The sequence below is a fragment of the Phyllobates terribilis genome, unplaced genomic scaffold (genome assembly GCF_046119375.1).
Source record: "Phyllobates terribilis strain yellow unplaced genomic scaffold, ASM4611937v1 Scaffold_4__5_contigs__length_816908805, whole genome shotgun sequence".
NCBI classification, from domain to species: domain Eukaryota; kingdom Metazoa; phylum Chordata; class Amphibia; order Anura; family Dendrobatidae; genus Phyllobates; species Phyllobates terribilis.
In genome coordinates this window covers 717,241,883-717,260,894 of record NW_027362764.1, presented here as the reverse complement: position 1 = coordinate 717,260,894, position 19,012 = coordinate 717,241,883, and the positions used below count along the sequence as shown (strand labels likewise).

General features: G+C 47.0%; 1 protein-coding gene across 1 annotated transcript in view; it reads left to right on the top strand.

Annotated features, from left to right (window-relative positions):
* The window catches only part of BAALC (BAALC binder of MAP3K1 and KLF4), a 135,967-nt gene extending 119,425 nt beyond the window's left edge, over window positions 1–16,542 (top strand). The window contains exon 3 of the mRNA XM_073679698.1: window positions 14,015–16,542. Coding sequence (XP_073535799.1) covers window positions 14,015–14,125 — 111 coding nt within the window. The 3' untranslated portion in view covers window positions 14,126–16,542. The remainder of the gene's footprint in view (window positions 1–14,014) is intronic.
* Window positions 16,543–19,012: the final 2,470 nt, after the last annotated feature.

Below are 19,012 nucleotides of genomic sequence, written 5' to 3'. Positions count from 1 at the left end.
AGCTGCAGAGCTTGTGTCTACAGACCCACCATACACCAAATGCTCTGGAAAGCTGGGTATTTATCCTCTGGATTCCTCCCACTCTACAGCTGTTCAATCATCCTAGCACTAAACATGTCTGATTAACCCCTCTCAGCACTTTGTGTGCTGGATGATTTTTCCTAGGTTTATATTACTGAAGTTAACAACCTCAGTGTTACACATCTCCCCTCTAGTAATTTGCCAGTGATTTTGTCACACCTTGTACTCTATGTGCACACCACAGGCTTTTGCTACTAAATTATAGAAATAATACATGAGCCTTCCCTATGTGTGCTGCCCAGTGACATGCAAACAAGGTTCTATGATAGAAAATGTATAGTGCAGGGTCTGTCAGTCTCTACCTGTCCTCCATGTGTAGTGTGGGGTCTGTCACTCTCTACCTGTCCTCCATGTGTAGTGTGGGGTCTGTCACTCTCTACCTGTCCTCCATGTATAGTGTGGGGTCTGTCACTCTCTACCTGTCCTCCATGTGTAGTATTGGGATTGTCACTCTCTACCTGTCCTCCACGTGTAGTGCGGGGTCTGTCACTCTCTACCTGTCCTCCATGTGTAGTGTGAGATCTGTCACTCTCTACCTGTCCTCCATGTGTAGTGTGGGGTCTGTCACTCTCTTCCTGTCCTCCATGTGTAGTGTGGGGTCTGTCACTCTCTACCTGTCCTCCATGTGTGGTATGGGGTTTGTCACTCTCTACCTGTCCTCCATGTGTAGTGTGAGATCTGTCACTCTCTACCTGTCCTCCATGTGTAGTATGGGGTCTGTCACTCTCTTCCTGTCCTCCATGTGTAGTGTGGGGTCTGTCACTCTCTACCTGTCCTCCATGTGCAGTGTGGGGTCTGTCACTCTCTACCTGTCCTCCATGTGTAGTGTGGGGCCTGTCACTCTCTACCTGTCCTCCATGTGTAGTATGGGGTTTGTCACTCTCTACCTGTCCTCCATGTGTAGTGTGAGATCTGTCACTCTCTACCCGTCCTCCATGTGTAGTTCGGGGTCTGTCACTCTCTTCCTGTCCTCCATGTGTAGTGTGGGGTCTGTCACTCTCTACCTGTCCTCCATGTGCAGTGTGGGGTCTGTCACTCTCTACCTGTCCTCCATGTGTAGTGTGGGGTCTGTCACTCTCTACCTGTCCTCCATGTATAGTGTGGGGTCTGTCACTCTCTACCTGCCTCTACCTGTCCTCCATGTGTAGTGCGGGGTCTGTCACTCTCTACCTGTCCTCCATGTGTAGTGCGTGGTCTATCACTCTCTCCTGCCCTTCATGTGTAGTGCGGGGTCTATCACTCTCTCCTGTCCTCCATGTGTAGTGCGGGGTCTGTCGCTCTCTACCTGTCCTCCATATGTAGTGTGGGGTCTGTCACTCTCTACCTGTCCTCCATGTGTAGTGCGGGGTCTGTCGCTCTCTACCTGTCCTCCATGTGTAGTGCGGGATCTGTCACTCTCTACCTGTCCTCCATGTGTAGTGTGGGTTCTGTCACTCTCTACCTGTCCTCCATGTGTAGTGCGGAGTCTGTCGCTCTCTACCTGTCCTCCATGTGTAGTGTGGGGTCTATCGCTCTCTACCTGTCCTCCATGTGTAGTGCGGGGTCTGTCGCTCTCTACCTGTCCTCCATGTGTAGTGCGGGGTCTGTCACTCTCTACCTGTCCTCCATATGTAGTGTGGGGTCTGTCACTCTCTACCTGCTCTCCATGTGTAGTGCGGGGTCTGTCGCTCTCTACCTGTCCTCCATGTGTAGTGTGGGGTCTGTCACTCTCTACCTGTCCTCCATGTGTAGTGCGGGGTCTGTCGCTCTCTACCTCTCCTCCATGTGTAGTGCGGGGTCTGTCACTCTCTACCTGTCCTCCATGTGTAGTGCGGGGTCCGTCGATCTCTCCCTGTCCTCCATGTGTAGTGTGGGGTCTGCCGCTCTCTACCTGTCCTCCATGTGTAGTGCGGGGTCTGTCGCTCTCTACCTGTCCTCCATGTGTAGTGCGGGGGCTTTCACTCTCTACCTGTCCTCCACATGTGTAGTGCGGGGTCTGTCACTCTCTACCTGTCCTCCATGTGTAGTATGGGGTCTTTCACGCTCTACCTGTCCTCCATGTGTAGTGTGGGGTCTGTCACTCTCTACCTGTCCTCCATGTGTAGTGTGGGGTCTGTCACTCTCTACCTGTCCTCCATGTGTAGTGTGGGGTCCATCACTCTCTCCCTGTCCTCCATGTGTAGTGTGGGGTCTTTCACGCTCTACCTGTCCTCCATGTGTAGTGCGGGGTCTGTCACTCTCTACCTGTCCTCCATGTGTAGTGTGGGGTCTGTCACTCTCTACCTGTCCTCCATGTGTAGTATGGGGTCTTTCACGCTCTACCTGTCCTCCATGTGTAGAGCGGGATCTGTCACTCTCTCACTTTCTTTTTCATATATTTCTTTGTGACTATTTTCTACTTTGAGGACTTTTCCTGGACAGGTCCTAACCAGTTATAAAAATTGTCCTTATTAACATAATATAAAATTTAATTTTAAATATTTCCCCTGCTGTATTTTGCATGGTACAGTCCATCTGGACGAGCTGAGGAATCTACACCTGCCCATGATGTTAGCTAGTATCAGACTTAATCTTCAGTTCTTCATTTCACACTCGGCTGAAGATGAGGTGAACAATCTTGAATTAGACGTTTTGAGCACACCAGAATAAATATGTTAATTTATGCCTCCGATAATGCCTCTCTCATGTTTCCTAATCAACAAGAGTGGCTCCCAGACTTGTCCTGTGTATGTCAGCTCCTACAAGTACACATACCATTAGCATAATTACTCTCCCCGTTACTTGCATGTGATTATAATTCATCCATTAGCAATAAACTATTTCAAGTAATGGAGACCGAAGTGGATCAAAGTTGAGTACTCTGGGCTAATAATATTCTTAATACTGCAATTCTTCAAAGTTGCAAAGATTATTAAAGCATAAAAAGCAAAGAAATATAACCATGTAATTCAATGCTGCAGAAATGGTGGAAAGATTATATATTTCTAGGAATTTGTGCTTGACACCGGGGTCAAAATCATGCCCTGAAGTGAGAGCACAAACCAAAAAAGAGGCCCAGTCTTGCCTTTCTCGTGCCATCCACCCTTACCAGAACTTAAAGAAGCACTCCAATCAAAGTTTTTATCCTCTTAATAAATTGCAATCATATTATACAGCACTGTGTACTTACAATTGCTCATTTTGCCTTTCTACCCAGATAATTCTTCTCTTTTCTCTGCTCTATGTAGAAACAGGAAGTATCTTGTCCCAGCATTTATCATCCCCCTCTTTAACTTCTGACCCAGCTGCTCCTGCCCTCCCTCCTGCCATACAATCATGGCCAAAAGTATTGAGAATGAGACAAATAGTAATTTTTCCAAAGTTTACTGCTTCATTTTTTGTAATGGCAATTTGCATATACTCCTGAATGTCAAAGAGTGATCAGCTTAACAGCAATTACTGTACTTGCAAAGTCAATATTTGCCCAGAAAATGAACTTTAACCCCCAAAACACATTTCAACATCATTGCAGTCCTGCCTTAAAAGAAGCAGCTAACATCGTTTTAGTGATTGATCCATTAACACAGGTGTGGGTGTTCATGAGGACAGGGCTGGCGATCAGTCAGTCATGATTAAGTAAGAATGACATCACTGGACACTTTAAAAGGAGGCTGGTTCTTGGTATCATTGTTTCTCTTCAGTTAACCATGGTTATCTCTAAAGAAACACGTGCAGCCATCATTGCACTGCACAAAAATGGCCTAACAGGGAAGAGTATCGCAGCTACAAAGATTGCACCTCAGTCAACAATCTATCGCATCATCAAGAACTTCAAGGAGAGAGCTTCCATTGTTGTCAAAAAGGCTCCAGGGCGCCCAAGAAAGACCAGCAAGCGCCAGGACCGTATCTTAAAACTGTTTCAGCTGCGGGATCGGACTACCAGCAGTGCCGAGCTTGCTCAGGAATGGCAGCAGGCTGGTGTGAGTGCTTCTGCACGCACTGTGAGGCGGAGACTCTTTGAGCAAGGGCTGGTTTCAAGGAGGGCAGCAAAGAAGCCACTTCTCTCCAGAAAAAACATCAGGGACCGACTGATATTCTGCAAAAGGTACAGGGAGTGGACTGCTGAGGACTGGGGCAAAGTCATTTTCTCTGATGAATCCCCTTTTCGATTGTTTGGGACATCTGGAAAACAGCTTATTCGGAGAAGAAGAGGTGAGCGCTACCACCAGTCTTGTCTCATGCCAACTGTAAAGCATCCTGAAACCATTCATGTGTGGGGTTGCTTCTCAGCCAAGGGAATCGGCTCACTCACAGTCTTGCCTAAAAACACAGCCATGAATAAAGAATGGTACCAGAATGTCCTCCAAGAGCAACTTCCCCCAACCGTCCAAGAGCAGTTTGGCGCCCAACAATGCCTTTTCCAGCATGATGGAGCACCTTGCCATAAAGCAAAGGTGATAACTAAATGGCTCATGGAACAAAACATAGAGATTTTGTGTCCATGGCCTGGAAACGCCCCAGATCTTAATCCCATTGAGAACTTGTGGTCAATCATCAAGAGACAGATGGACAAACAAAAACCAACAAATTCTGGCAAAATGCAAGCATTGATTATGCAAGAATGGACTGCTATCAGTCAGGATTTGGTCCACAAGTTGATTGATAGCATGCCAGGGAAAATTACAGAGGTCTTGAAGAAGAAGGGGCAACACTGCAAATATTGACTTGCTGCATTAACTCATTCTAACTGTCAATATAACCTATTGGTACTCATAATATGATTGCAATTATATTTCTGTATGTGATATAAACATCAGACAAACACTAATAAAAACCAGAGGCCAACAGATCATGTGAAAATATAATTTTGGTGTCATTCTCAAAACTTTTGGCCATGACTGTAGACTTTTGAAGTTACTCATGACTTGTGCAGACAAAATTGACCTCCTGTTTCTACATAGAGCTTAGAAGGATTAAGTTAGTCAGTTTGTAATCATGTGATGTCATAGACTTGGACTGGCCCACAGGAGAATCCTCTGGTGGGCCCTTGTGCAAGAGTGGCCACCACCCTCTTATATGAGCAGTACTTGGCACAATATACTTGAATCTCTATGTACAGACAAAGGTGGCATCTTATTCATTTAACAATTTACCCAGTTCATTGTTATATAAATTTGTGATTGAGGATATTGTCACATTTGCATGTAGCCGAAAAGTGGGGCCCTGGAGTTGGTTACTGGTGGGCCTTTGGCACCCCAGTCCAACACTGCAACCTAATGTAAAAGAGAAGCATTAGCTGGGTAGAAAGGCAAAATGAGCAATTGTAAGTGCACAGTGCTATATAATATGATGATTGCAATATATTAAAGGCATAAATATTTTGATGGGAGGAGTGCTTGTTTCAACTAGTAAATGCACATGACCCAAATAGTTTTCTGTCCTCCGGAGACCCACCAAAAATTAGATATGGGCTTGAAAGAATAAATATCAGATTCCTCCTTTACCCCCTATAAGCTACAGCTATGGTTTATTGTGCAGGTGAAAGGGGATATTATGATGTTCATTGAATGCACACAGTGCCATGTACTTTCTGTATAGTAAAATGCATTAAAATTAGAGTTGGAGCTAATCAATTCGCAGGATCTGGTCCAATGGCCACATCAGTAATCTGTGGCCACTGGAAGGTATCACTGAGAATCAACTCTTACCTTATGGCATCTGCAGCTCTTCTTTTGATTAGCCAGCCTGGGGTTACATCACACATCATACAGCAATGATGACCTTGTGCCAGGTCAGCTAATCAAAAGAAGAGCTGCTGATGCCATCAGGCAAGAAGAGGTTCTCAGGGCTCTCATTCGATGGCCACAAATTACTGATGTGGCTGCTGGATTGGGTACGGATCGATTCACAGGACCCACGCTAATTAAAATACATTGCCACAAAAACATAAGCCCAATACATCAAGACCAGCGTTGTTCACGCAGGTCTTGATGAGGAGATGAGCTGAAGTCAGATGCTCGACGCTCCGGATTTATGAAGAGGCGTACTCCTCTCCATGAATGAGTGGTATACACATCTGTGTGCGTCTCACCACAAATCCTACTCCATCCCCTCCTGGTGTAAGATTTGTGGCTTGGCGAACGCCGCCACTTGTCATGAATTTGACGAGTGGCAGTCACCATGCCCCAGTCCCAGCTCCACCCATTTTGTTGGAGCTGGCAGAAACTGGGGTAAAAATGCCAAAAGTCTCAAAATTTGCCTAAATTTTGCAATTTTTCAAAGCTTTTGCACCAGAAATGTTGTGAAAGCTTTGATGAATCAAGTCCATAGTCCCAGGGAGAAAATCGCTTTGAGACTAAAATGGAGAGCAGCTGGGGAACACGTATGCAATGCCATCTTGTAACGGGTCTGGGAGGTGGAACCTCTGTGCAACTATACAAGGGGGCAGTCCTTGTAAGGAAGCGGGTGGCTCCCAGGGAAGACGGGCAGGTAGTCACGGCAAGTGACAGGGACAGTCTCTGGGTAGAGGGGCAGGTAGTCACGGCAAGTGACAGGGACAGTCTCTGGGTAGAGGGGCAGGTAGTCACGGCAAGTGACAGGGACAGTCTCTGGGTAAAAGGACGGGTACTCACGGCAAGTGACAGGGACAGTCTCTGGGTAGAAGGACAGCAGGCAGGTGGCTGGTGAGCGCTCCCAGGTGAGCGGGCGAGAGTCTCTGGATGGGCAGGTGGTCACAGCAAGTGACGGCAGAGCCTCCAGGTAGGCTAGCAGGCAGGTAGCAGGTGAGTGCTCCCAGGTGAGCGGGCAGGCTGGTCCATAGACAGACTGACAGGTGTCGGAAAGCAGACCGTCGGACCGCAGACTTGCAAGCAGGTAAACGGATATCAGGCAGGTATCAAGCAGGAATCTGGCAGGTAACTGGCAGGTAACAGGCAGGAATCCGGCAGGTGACTGGCAGGTAACAAGCAGGAATCTGGCAGGTGACTGGCTGATAACTGGTAACGGGACCTGAGGGCTGAAGCAGAGTGAAGGCTTTGCAACAACATTGCTCGGGCACCTCCATTTTGGAGGAGGTGCCTTAAATATGGAAGGTCCTCCGGCAATTGGCCGGGGACTCCTTAGGACGGCGCGCGCGGTCCCTTTAAGAGAGGGGGAGCGCGCGCGCGCGTGCCCTAAGCACACTGCCGGGGAAGGAGCGCGTGCCGGAAGCAGCGGGGAGAGAAGCGCAGGAGGACGCCGCGCCAGGAGCGGGGAGGTGAGAGGGACGGCGTCTCTGCCTAGTACGGGGCAGAGATGCCGATGCTACAGTACCCCCCCCTTTAGGCCCCCTCTTTTTTTGGCCAGAAAGAAATTTTTCAAGGAGAAGCGGGGCGTTGATGTTCTCCCTGGGTTCCCAAGTTCTCTCCTCAGGACCAAACCCCTTCCAATCTACCAGAAAAAAGGTCTTTCCTCTTACCCTCTTGGAGGCCAGAATACTCTCTACCTCAAAGACGTCATCAGCGGAAACCGGAGCAGGAGGGGCACCTGGATTATTGGAAAAAGAGTTAAAGACAACGGGTTTGAGGAGAGATACGTGGAAGGAGTTGGGAATCCGTAGGGTGGCCGGGAGTTTTAATTTGTAGGCCACAGGGTTAATTTGCCTGAGGACTTCGAAGGGACCGATGAATCGAGGGCCCAACTTGAAGGAGGGTACTTTGAGCCGCACATGTTTGGACGAGAGCCTAACCTTGTCTCCCGGACGGAATTGAGGCGGATCCAGACGTCTCTTATCAGCATATCTCTTCATCCGCTCAGAGGACAGAAGAAGAGCGGACCTGGTACTCTCCCAAATAGTAGAAAATTCGCTGACAAGAGACTCCGCAGCAGGGTTGTCCACAGAAACGGAGACAGGGAGCGGAATCCGGAGGTGCTGGCCATAGACAATAAAGAACGGGGACTTGGAAGAGGATTCGTTCTCGTGGTTATTATAAGAGAACTCGGCCCAAGGAAGGAGGTCCACCCAATCAGAATGGTGGGCATTAACAAAGTGCCGGAGATAGCTGGTAAGGATCTGATTGATCCGCTCCACTTGACCATTGGACTGAGGGTGGTAAGCGGAGGAGAAGTCCAGGGTGACGTCCAGCAGTTTACATGTGGCTCTCCAGAAGCGTGAGGTAAACTGAACCCCTCGATCCGACACGATGTGGAGGGGTAGGCCATGGAGACGGAAGATATGGCGAATAAAGTCCTTAGCCAGCTCAGGTGCAGACGGAAGACCAGGCAGGGGAATGAAGTGGGCCATTTTAGAGAAGCGGTCCGCGACCACCCATATGACAGTACACCCGGCAGAGACAGGAAGATCGGTAATGAAGTCCATAGCGATGTGTTGCCACGGGGCAACAGGTATGGGAAGCGGCAGGAGATGACCAGCTGGTAAGTGTCTGGGAATTTTGTTGCGGCCACAAGATGAACAGGCAGAGACGAAGTCTACCACATCCTTACGCAGGGTAGACCACCAGTAATGCCGGGAAATGAGTAGGAAGGTCTTCTTTTGGCCGGCATGGCCAGCTAGTTTAGAAGAATGACCCCAGCGAAGAACCCTCTCACGGTCTGGAGGCGCCACGAACGTCTTGCCGGGTAGAAGACGAGTCAAATCCAAGGGGGCCACATTCATCACCTTTGAGGGGTCGATAATGTGCATAGGCTCCTCCTCTTGGTCGGAGGACAGGAAGGATCGGGTCAAGGCATCAGCTTTGACATTTTTGTCCGCCGGGCGGAAATGAAGGATGAAATTGAAGCGGGCAAAGAACAAAGACCACCGGGCTTAACGTGGATTAAGTCTCTGGGCATTTTGGAGATATGCCAGGTTCTTGTGATCCGTATAGATGATCACCGGGTATAGGGCCCCTTCAAGTAGGTAACGCCACTCCTCCAGTGCCAATTTAACGGCAAGCAGTTCTCAGTCTCCTATGGAATAATTGCGCTCAGAGGAGGAGAAGATTTTAGAGAAAAAGCCGCAGGTTACCATTCTCCCGGAGGAAGACTTCTGGGTGAGCACCGCTCCGGCTCCAGAGGAGGAGGCATCAACCTCCAGGTAGAACTGTTTGTTGCAGTCCGGACGGTGCAGCACAGGGGCAGAGGAGAAGGCTTGTTTCAGGGAAAGGAAGGCCTCCTCAGCTTCGGATGACCATACCTTGGGATTTGCTCCCTTACGGGTGAGCGCAGATATGGGCGCAGTCCATGACGAGAAGTGAGGAATGAAGAGACGATAGTAATTAGCGAAGCCCAGGAATCGCTGTATCGCCTTCAAGCCCTCCGGACGGGGCCACTTTAGGACAGCAGAGAGCTTCTCGGGATCCATTCGCAAGCCTGTCTGGGAGAAAACATAGCCCAGGAAAGGAAGAGAGGTCTGCTCAAAAAGGCACTTCTCGTATTTAGCATAGAGGTGGTTCTGCCTGAGCCTAAGCAGGACCTGACGAACATCCCTCCGGTGTGTGGGAAGATCCGGAGAGAAGACCAAGATGTCGTCCAGGTATACCACCACGCAGGAGTAAAGAAGGTCACGGAAGATGTCGTTGACCAGTTCTTGGAAGACGGCGGGAGCATTGCAGAGACCGAAGGGCATCACACGGTACTCATAGTGTCCGTCCCGGGTATTAAATGCTGTTTTCCACTCGTCTCCCTGACGGATACGGGCCAGGTTATACGCTCCACGTAGATCCAGCTTGGAGAAGATCCTGGCGCCTTTAAGACGATCAAATAACTCAGAGATGAGCGGAAGGGGGTATTTATTTTTAACCGTGATCTGATTGAGTCCTCTATAGTCAATACAGGGGCGTAGCGAGCCGTCTTTCTTTTTGACAAAGAAGAATCCGGCTCCAGCCGGGGAGGTAGATTTCCGGATAAATCCCCTAGCCTGATTCTCTTCAATGTACTCAGACATGGCCCGGGTCTCGGCTGCAGACAACGGGTAGATACGCCCACGGGGAGGAGTGGTGCCAGGTACCAGGTCGATCGGGCAGTCATATGGCCTATGGGGTGGCAACGTCTCTGCTTCCTTCTTACCGAAGACGTCCACATAGGGCTAGTAAGGAGCCGGGAGACCTGGTAAATTAGCTGGAGTAGGCGGAGGGCGAACTGGGCGGACCGGAACCAGGCAGGTCCTATGGCAGTCTGGACCCCATCGGAGTACTTCATCAGATCGCCAGTTCAATACGGGTTCGTGTGTCTGGAGCCAAGGTAGACCTAGCAACAGGGAGTGAGAAAGTCCGGACAACACATGGAATGAGATTTCCTCAGAGTGCAGCATTCCCACCTGCAGGGTTATGGGTTCAGTGACGAGCAGGATGGTCTCCGAGAGAAGTCTTCCATCCACGGAGGCGACTGATAATGGTTCAGCCAGGGACTTGGTGGGAATACGGTATCTCTCTACCAGAGACTGGGAGATGAGGTTTCCAGCAGCTCCAGAATCCAGGTGGGCAAGTTCAAAGTGACGGTTTTCTCCCCAAGCAATAGAGACCGGTAAAGTCAGAGACGGAGAGGGCTTACTTTTGTCTAGGACGACCTCTCCGAGCGGTCCTAGACACTGGCGTTTCCCGGCTTCTCCGGGCAGGAACGGATGAAGTGCTCCATACTGCCACAATAGAAACAGCTTCCCTCGGCTCGGCGAGATTCTTGGCGAGATTTGACCATCTTGGTCTGGTCGATCTGCATAGGTTCAGGCGAGGGCGCCCGCGGAGTGACTGATTGAGAGGCAGGTCTCAGGGAAGTAGGAGCAGAGCAAGAAAAGTCTTTCTCCCAGGTAGTCTCTTTGGCACGTTCTTGGAACCAGATGCCAATCCGGGTAGCTAGTGACACCAGGTCATCCAGAGTGGTAGGAATGTCCCGACCAGCTAACTCATCCTTAATCTGACCGGAAAGACCCTCCCAGAAGACGGACACCAGAGCCTCATTTTCCCAGGCAAGCTCAGAAGCGAGGGTGCGGAACCGTATGGCATATTGGCCCACGGTGAGACTCCCTTGGCGGAGACGTAGCAATGAAGAGGCAGAAGAGGTTTTCCGTCTAGGTTCATCGAAGACTTTCCGGAAAGCAGCGAGGAAAGACGGCAGGTCGGACACCAGGGGATCCCCTCTCTCCCACAGGGGATTTAGCCATGCCAGTGCCTCCCCAGTAAGATGGGACATGATGAAGGCCACCTTGGCCCGGTCGGAGATGAACTGGTATGCCAATAGCTCAAAGTGCAGGGTGCACTGGTTTATGAAACCCCGAGCTAAAGTAGGTTCGCCGGCAAAGCGTGGAGGTGCCAGAAGCCGAGGTCCATAGTCGGGTACCATGAAGGGACTGGATTGCGGTACCGCAGGAATGGGCACGGCTGGACCAGAGGTAGACATAGACAAGTCACACAATGCGCCTAGACGAGAGTTAACGGACCGTAGATAGGACAGTACCACCTCCTGCTGAGTTTTCTGACGTAAGACTTCCTGGTGCAGATCGGAGATCTGGGGGCCACCGGGTTCCATGGCCCGAGCAAACTGTAACGGGTCTGGGAGGTGGAACCTCTGTGCAACTATACAAGGGGGCAGTCCTTGTAAGGAAGCGGGTGGCTCCCAGGGAAGACGGGCAGGTAGTCACGGCAAGTGACAGGGACAGTCTCTGGGTAGAGGGGCAGGTAGTCACGGCAAGTGACAGGGACAGTCTCTGGGTAGAGGGGCAGGTAGTCACGGCAAGTGACAGGGACAGTCTCTGGGTAAAAGGACGGGTACTCACAGCAAGTGACAGGGACAGTCTCTGGGTAGAAGGACAGCAGGCAGGTGGCTGGTGAGCGCTCCCAGGTGAGCGGGCGAGAGTCTCTGGACGGGCAGGTGGTCACGGCAAGTGACGGCAGAGCCTCCAGGTAGGCTAGCAGGCAGGTAGCAGATGAGCGCTCCCAGGTGAGCGGGCAGGCTGGTCCATAGACAGACTGACAGGTGTCGGAAAGCAGACCGTCGGACCGCAGGCTTGCAAGCAGGTAAACGGATATCAGGCAGGTATCAAGCAGGAATCTGGCAGGTAACTGGCCGGTAACAGGCAGGAATCCGGCAGGTGACTGGCAGGTAACAAGCAGGAATCTGGCAGGTGACTGGCTGGTAACTGGTAACGGGACCTGAGGACTGAAGCAGAGTGAAGGCTTTGCAACAACATTGCTCGGGCACCTCCATTTTGGAGGAGGTGCCTTAAATATGGGAGGTCCTCCGGCAATTGGCCGGGGACTCCTTAGGACGGAGCGCGCGGTCCCTTTAAGAGAGGGGGAGCGCGCGCCCTAAGCACACTGCCGGGGAAGGAGCGCGTGCCGGAAACAGCGGGGAGAGAAGCGCAGGAGGACGCCGCGCCAAGAGCGGGGAGGTGAGAGGGACGGTGTCTCTGCCTAGTACGGGGCAGAGACGCCGATGCTACACATCTCCACTGAAAATGAGGAATTTTGAATGAAATGTGTGGCTTAGAGATTTAAGGGGTTGTCCAACTTACAAGGTATAGTAACTGTCACTCTCCCCTGTCAATCCAGAGCAGGCGGTGGTCTGGTGGTATTACCCGGGACAGGAAGTGATGATATCCTGTTCTCTAGTCACCTGAAAGCTGAGGCCCATGATGATTGGCTGCTGTAGTCAGGTGACTAGAATGGCATTTTCTCTGATGTTATAGCCACTTGACCACTGCAGGCAATCACAGGCATCAGCATTCAGGTGACAGAAGAACAGGATGAAATCACTTCCTCTTTCAAGTAGACAGCCTGGCCAGTCTGTACTGGAGTGATGGGGATTAGAGCCGGTGACGCTAAATTTATTTATTTTTATTTTATTTTTTTAAATTTGTGAAAAGTATTGCTAGTCAGACAACCACTTTAAAGGTGTCGTCTGAAGGCAAAGTAATTTTCTTCCTAAATTCCTATCTATTTTGTGCCATAATGTAAAATATATTCTAATATACTTGCATTAAAATTCCCTACCATTTCTTAACTACACTACGTAACTGCTATTCTATTTTTTTACCTACTTTGTATTTGATAATGCTTTGTTTGAGAATTGCAGTACATGCTGGGATAGTCAAACGAAGCGTCATCAAGGGGAAGAGGCTGCGGTCACTGCCCCAGCCCCTGTTCCCTCCCGGAAACAAAGCATCATCAGTGGTGCTCATTTCAGGGGCTGGGCTAGACCATGTGCACAATGACAGTGCGCGCTGTGTTGTCGGCTCAGACCTGCAGTAACCAGCTGGCAACAGAGTGGTGTCACAATACCCAGCATGCAGAGAACAGCGCCGCCCCCACAAGTGACGTCACTGGGTTCTTCACTCCGAATATTGTGACACTTCTCTGTTGCCAGCTGGTTACTGCAGATGTGATCGGACAACAGAACGCGCACTGTCATTGTGCTCATCACACAATGCACAGCGCAGGGACAAAGCAAGGACCAGCACAGCCCCGGAAAAGAGTGTTACTGATGGTGCTTTGTTTCAGGGAGGGGACAAAGGTTTGGGCAGTAGCCGCAGCCTCTTCCCCCTGATGATACTTCGTTTTAGTATCCAAACATAAACTGGAATTCTCAAATGAAGCATTATCAGAAAGGAAGTGGGGAAAAAAATAGAATAGCAGTTAGATAATGTAGTTAGGGAAGGATAGGGAATTTTGAATGCAAGTATATTAGAAAATAGCTTATATTATGTCACAAAATAGATAGGAATTTTGTATGAAAATGACTTTACCTATGGACCACTACTTTAAGTCATATATCATATCCAAGTTCCCCATAATGTAGTATGTAGACTACCACTGGTTAAGGGAAACTCCAGACTCTAAAAATTTTATTTCACGTTATTCACCCCTTTGAGCAAGTTGCAATTTTATTTCTACAAAGTAGTTACATAGTGGACTCAAACTATAATATTGGCCATTTGTTTGACAGATTGTGTCCTTCACCGACATACAATTTGAGCTCATTTTCTTTTCTACACTATTTTCAACAGGGCAAAAGAGACAGCAAGCGGATGCCCAAAAAAGAAGTCACCATCAACTTATCGAAAACCATAAGACCAATGGACAGCGATGGACGAATTGCTGAGAATTGTGTTAATTAATCTGGAAGAGGAAGATGCTCACGGGGGGCATGTGGGAAACAATTTGCACACTTTAATGAAGGAACTTAATGGCACGAGGAAAGTGTAATATTTTATTACTATTTTCTTAAAAGAATGGGGTTTTTTTGGAAGCAGATACATAAGGGTCTCGAGAAGGAGAAAAAATAGGGGCACAAAAGTTTGGTGCTGTGTACCTTCAGCAAAGAATCTGAGCATCAGGTAGAAAGTCTTGTGGAAAATTTGATTTCTGGAAAAGGCCTCATGTCAAGAGCATTTCATGCAATTTAAAGCATAGTATGAGCCTCCATCTACATGGTCTGTGCGAGACTTTATTCTTGAGAACATCTGAAAACAATTCAATGAGTCTTTTCAATCCGATAGTAAAATGTCTCTCCTATATATAGTAACCCAAACGGGGGCCTGTGTTTTGTGATTATTCTACTACTCCTATTAGTGGATGTACGCTTTCCAAAGGCTTGGACACTGCATGCAATGACTGACAACCTTTGATATTTAGATGCTAAGCCAATTTTTCCACATACAGGTTCATGGTAACATCATATATCTCCGTCAGTGACTGTAGGACTTCAGGGGCAATGACAAAAAACTTTTTGCTTATTGTATGATTGTTCTTTTTCAATGTTCAATCTAGAGGCAGAGATACTATTTGTTAAGATTCACCGGGGCCCAGTGGAGAAGTAGGTCCAATGTCACCCTAAAAAACTTTTTACTACTGTATATTAGATTCTATGTAAGAGACTGAGCAAAATAATTTCATAAGGGGGGGGGGTCCTCTAAACTACACTTTTTTTAAGAACTAGAGACCCATATAGTGATTCTTGTACGAAAGTCCTCCTCTGTCTGTGTCCACCCTTGGTTTGTCTATCATGAAAAAGTGCATTTTAATCAAGGACAGGTTGGAGATTAAGTAAATTTGGGAGTTTTTTGTCTTTTATACAGCCTCCAAAAAACCACCATTCAGGGTATTGTACACTTCCTCTACCAATCAGAGCATTTGGTTGGCACAGCATTAGGACAACGCTAAAAACATGGACCATGTATTGTGGCATATTGTCCCTACAGTTGTTCATAGAGTCACTTCTGGTCCCTATAGAGCCCCACACTTATTATGCGCCCTTGTTTTGGTGCCTCTAAAAAGCACCATGTTCTTTAGAAGCGACAGTTTTAGAGGAGAATACATTCCTTATAAAAAAAAAACATCAAAAGTTGTTTTTTCTCCAGTACTCAAGATCAGAGGTGAGCACAATGTTATAGTATGACTCTTTATACGTCTGACTGGATGTGACTTTGATACCATTCTTCCCAACTTTTTGAAATGGGCTTGCAGTACAATTTTTTTCTCACATCCAATTTTTATGGACCATGCCCCTTTCATGTCTCTATTTACCTCTCCCGAATGTGTATCTGGACGCTGGGGCTCAGTCTAATGACAAAACATCTCAGCTCCATCCACAGGAAACTTAGGCTTTGGAGACTTCTGTGGTGCTTGGGAGATATTCCAAATTTTGTGTGAATCCAGAAGGTCTCAGGATGTCACACGCAATTTGGCAAATATGGGAAATACCTGTCTAAAGCTCTCAGTCAACTGGCAGACAAGGATACAAGGCTTTATCCATATTGCACCAGCCAGAAAACAAAGTCATCACATATCTTGAAGATAGGACCAACCCCGGAAACTGCCAGGCACTATACAATCAAAAGTTTAGAGGACTTTACCTTCCCCTCAATTATTTTGTGCTCCTTTTTCTCACCAAAGGTGAGTCTGTGTGGTACTGTAGAGACTATATGGCACAATATATGATCCATGCTTGTAGGGTCGCCCTAAATGCTGGGCCAACCAAATAGTCTGATAGGTAGAAATGGAATACAATAATCTGAAAATTTTTTTTGGAGGTTGTACAGAAGACATAAAGTGGCCACATTTACTTTATGAATATATTATACTTGTCCCTGATTAAAGTTCACTTTCTCATGATAATCAGACAGCAGAGGATATTCAATGTCCAATAGAGTCGCTTGCTTAAAAAAAAATGAGTTACTTTTTAAAATTCCCTGAGCTTCCCCGATTCTACCACTCTTTTCTGTTTTGCACTGTGCCACTCCATTGCAGAGATATTCACATTTGTTGCTTTTGGAGAGCAGTATGTGAAATCTCTGCTTGCAGACCAACTGGGCGCTTCTTCATAGTCTTCTCTAGGGGCGTGCGCTTTCACCCCTCCCAGAGGCAGTCAATCATTGCTCAGCAGCTGATCTAGCAGCCTCAGAAGCTTCTGAGCTGTGATTGACAGCATCTGAAAGGAAGGGGAAAAGTGAATGTCCCCAGAAGAAACGCCCAGTTTGACTACAAGCAGAGATTTCACATACTGCTCTCCAAAATCAACAAATGTGAATATCTCTGCAATGGAGCGGAGCAGTGCAAAATGGAAAAAAGCAGTGGAATCAGGGGAGTTCAGGGAATTTTTTCAAGTATTTAACTCAATTTTTTGAGTAAGGTAGCAGGTCATCTTTAAAACAGAGCCCGCACAATATGAAATTAAATTGTGAGATTGGTTTTATTATCTACAATTGTCTAGGATTTAGGATTCTGGTCTAGGTTGTATTAGAAGTTGAAGGGTGTGCAGTCTGCATGATAAATTGCTTGGTTAAAAGCAGGGTACAAAGGGGTAATATTATCTCTGTACGCCCTTAGAGGCCTTCATCATACACTTAGTAGATCCAAACAGATCATGCTTATCCTCAGGTTACAGATCATGCGTACATTTTTTAAACTAAGTAGCTCAGGCCCCTTACAGCAGCACCAGTAGTTCTACGCTGCCGGTGGTCCTGCTTGTAGAGGCGTCTCCTATTAAAGTAGATATTTCATGACATTGATGGAAACCTTGGTATAGGATTCATGCTCTGACATGTCATTCCAAAATCGATGAAACACATCTATACAAGACCAATAAGATGTAACCTTGTGGATGATGCAGAAGCATTTCACGTAGGAGCTTTTTCACTCCCCAGTCGTAAATCCTTGTACTGATCATGTCACCTCACAGCAGCGCTCATTTGATTAGTATGAGCGGTGGTTAAGGTGAAATGCAAAACTTCAAAAAGTTGAGTTTTGGGTGATGAACATTTTGACTCTAACTAAACCGAGAGATGTAAATCTTGATTGAGTAGAGCCAAAAGCCACGTGTCCAACAGGAACCAAAAAAAATAATATTTCACTGTGTTTTAATTCCAAAACCATGTATTTTTTTAAAGAGAATAACATTTTTATGACATTGGTTAAAGGGTTTGTCCACATTTGGGGACATCATTTTTTCTTACATAACTGCATGCATTTTTGACTAAAAATCATTTTTGTATTTATTTGGGTTTCACTAAAAATTTTGCAGCATTTCCCTCCTATGGACTCTGTGTGCACTGCCTATTGCTGGCTGTAGAATGAGTTAACTGAGGACCCATAAGTGAGTTCATTCTGATGATTCAGTGGGAGAGTTTCTAATTCTTTTATCTGTTTTTCTTTTATCTCCTCTGAGCTAATTTATGAACACCGACTAGATCGAAGATGAATGTGCAGGGAAACTAAGAGCCCATAAAGGCAAAACGGTGCAATTTTTTTAATGAAACCAAATAGCAAAAACTTTTTTTAGCCCCAAATACATGCGTTTTAAAAAAAAAAATTGTCCTCAGAGATTGACAACCCCTTTAAAGGTGTTGTCCAGTAATATGATATTGATGACCTATTGTTAGGATCAGATTGGTGGGGGTCTGACACCCCGAATCCTCCATTGATCGACTGTTGTCAGACATGGCGACTGACTAATGCAGAAAAGCCCCCTATTATCATAAGTAGAAGCTAATTGGTGGGAGTTTCGGGGGTCTGACTCCCATACATCTAATATTGATGGCTTATCCTGAGCCATCAATATCAAATAACCCAGGGGCAGACATATCATTGGTGCAGCATGTGTAGCTGCACAGGGGCCCCAGAGGTAATGGGGCCACTACCACCTCCAAAGCAGGTGGGATTGTCCATTGTAATGACCTATTGGACTGTAAAGGGCCCAAATATTGTTCTTGCACAAGGGCCCAGTGAAATAACAGGAGATCAACTTTAAGTTAAAGTGATTCCAATCAAGATGTAGCAAGTATTTTCCTATCATTTTAATTCATGGCCTTTCTGTATTTTTTCAGGTATATGAAATATTGAAATCTATTTTTTATGGTTAGATGGAAAGTCATCACTAGGGTGTGAGCTAAAAAATGGTACCGAGTTGGTGACCAGCATTTTACATTTCTATAATATAGACTTAATGGGAAGATAGTGATTAATACATCATTAACCAATGTGTTACAATTAATTATTATTAAGCATGGGCATCTATAGATGAGAAAAGCCCATTGGGAAATCATAATTAGGTGCATGTGTACCCTGGAAATTTATGAATTGTAAATTATTTTATTATATTATATGGGGCGTGCTGGCTGTATCCGAATACAGTTCTCAATCAGGCGGGTATCAGAATCCTAAATTTGCGCAAGGATTAGATACAAATTATCTAGCGTAGATTGATTTTTCGCGGTTGACTGAATGTAACAAAAATATTGCTGCATGATATTTGGACAAGTTCGGTACGGTATATGTCTAATGGCGGGTGCGCCAGTAGTACGGCCAATGTTGTGGCATCTTAAAATCCAACATGCCCAATTCCTCTTTCCCCTGGTATCTGCCATTCAGGAGCAGTAGTTCAGCCATAGTTTACGTCTTGTGCACTGGTTGAACTCCAAACCCTAAAACAGAAGTGCAGCATACTGTGCCACCATTGTTTCATTAGCCAACGTTGCGACGGATGGGGGTCTTTCCCCAGCTGTTGC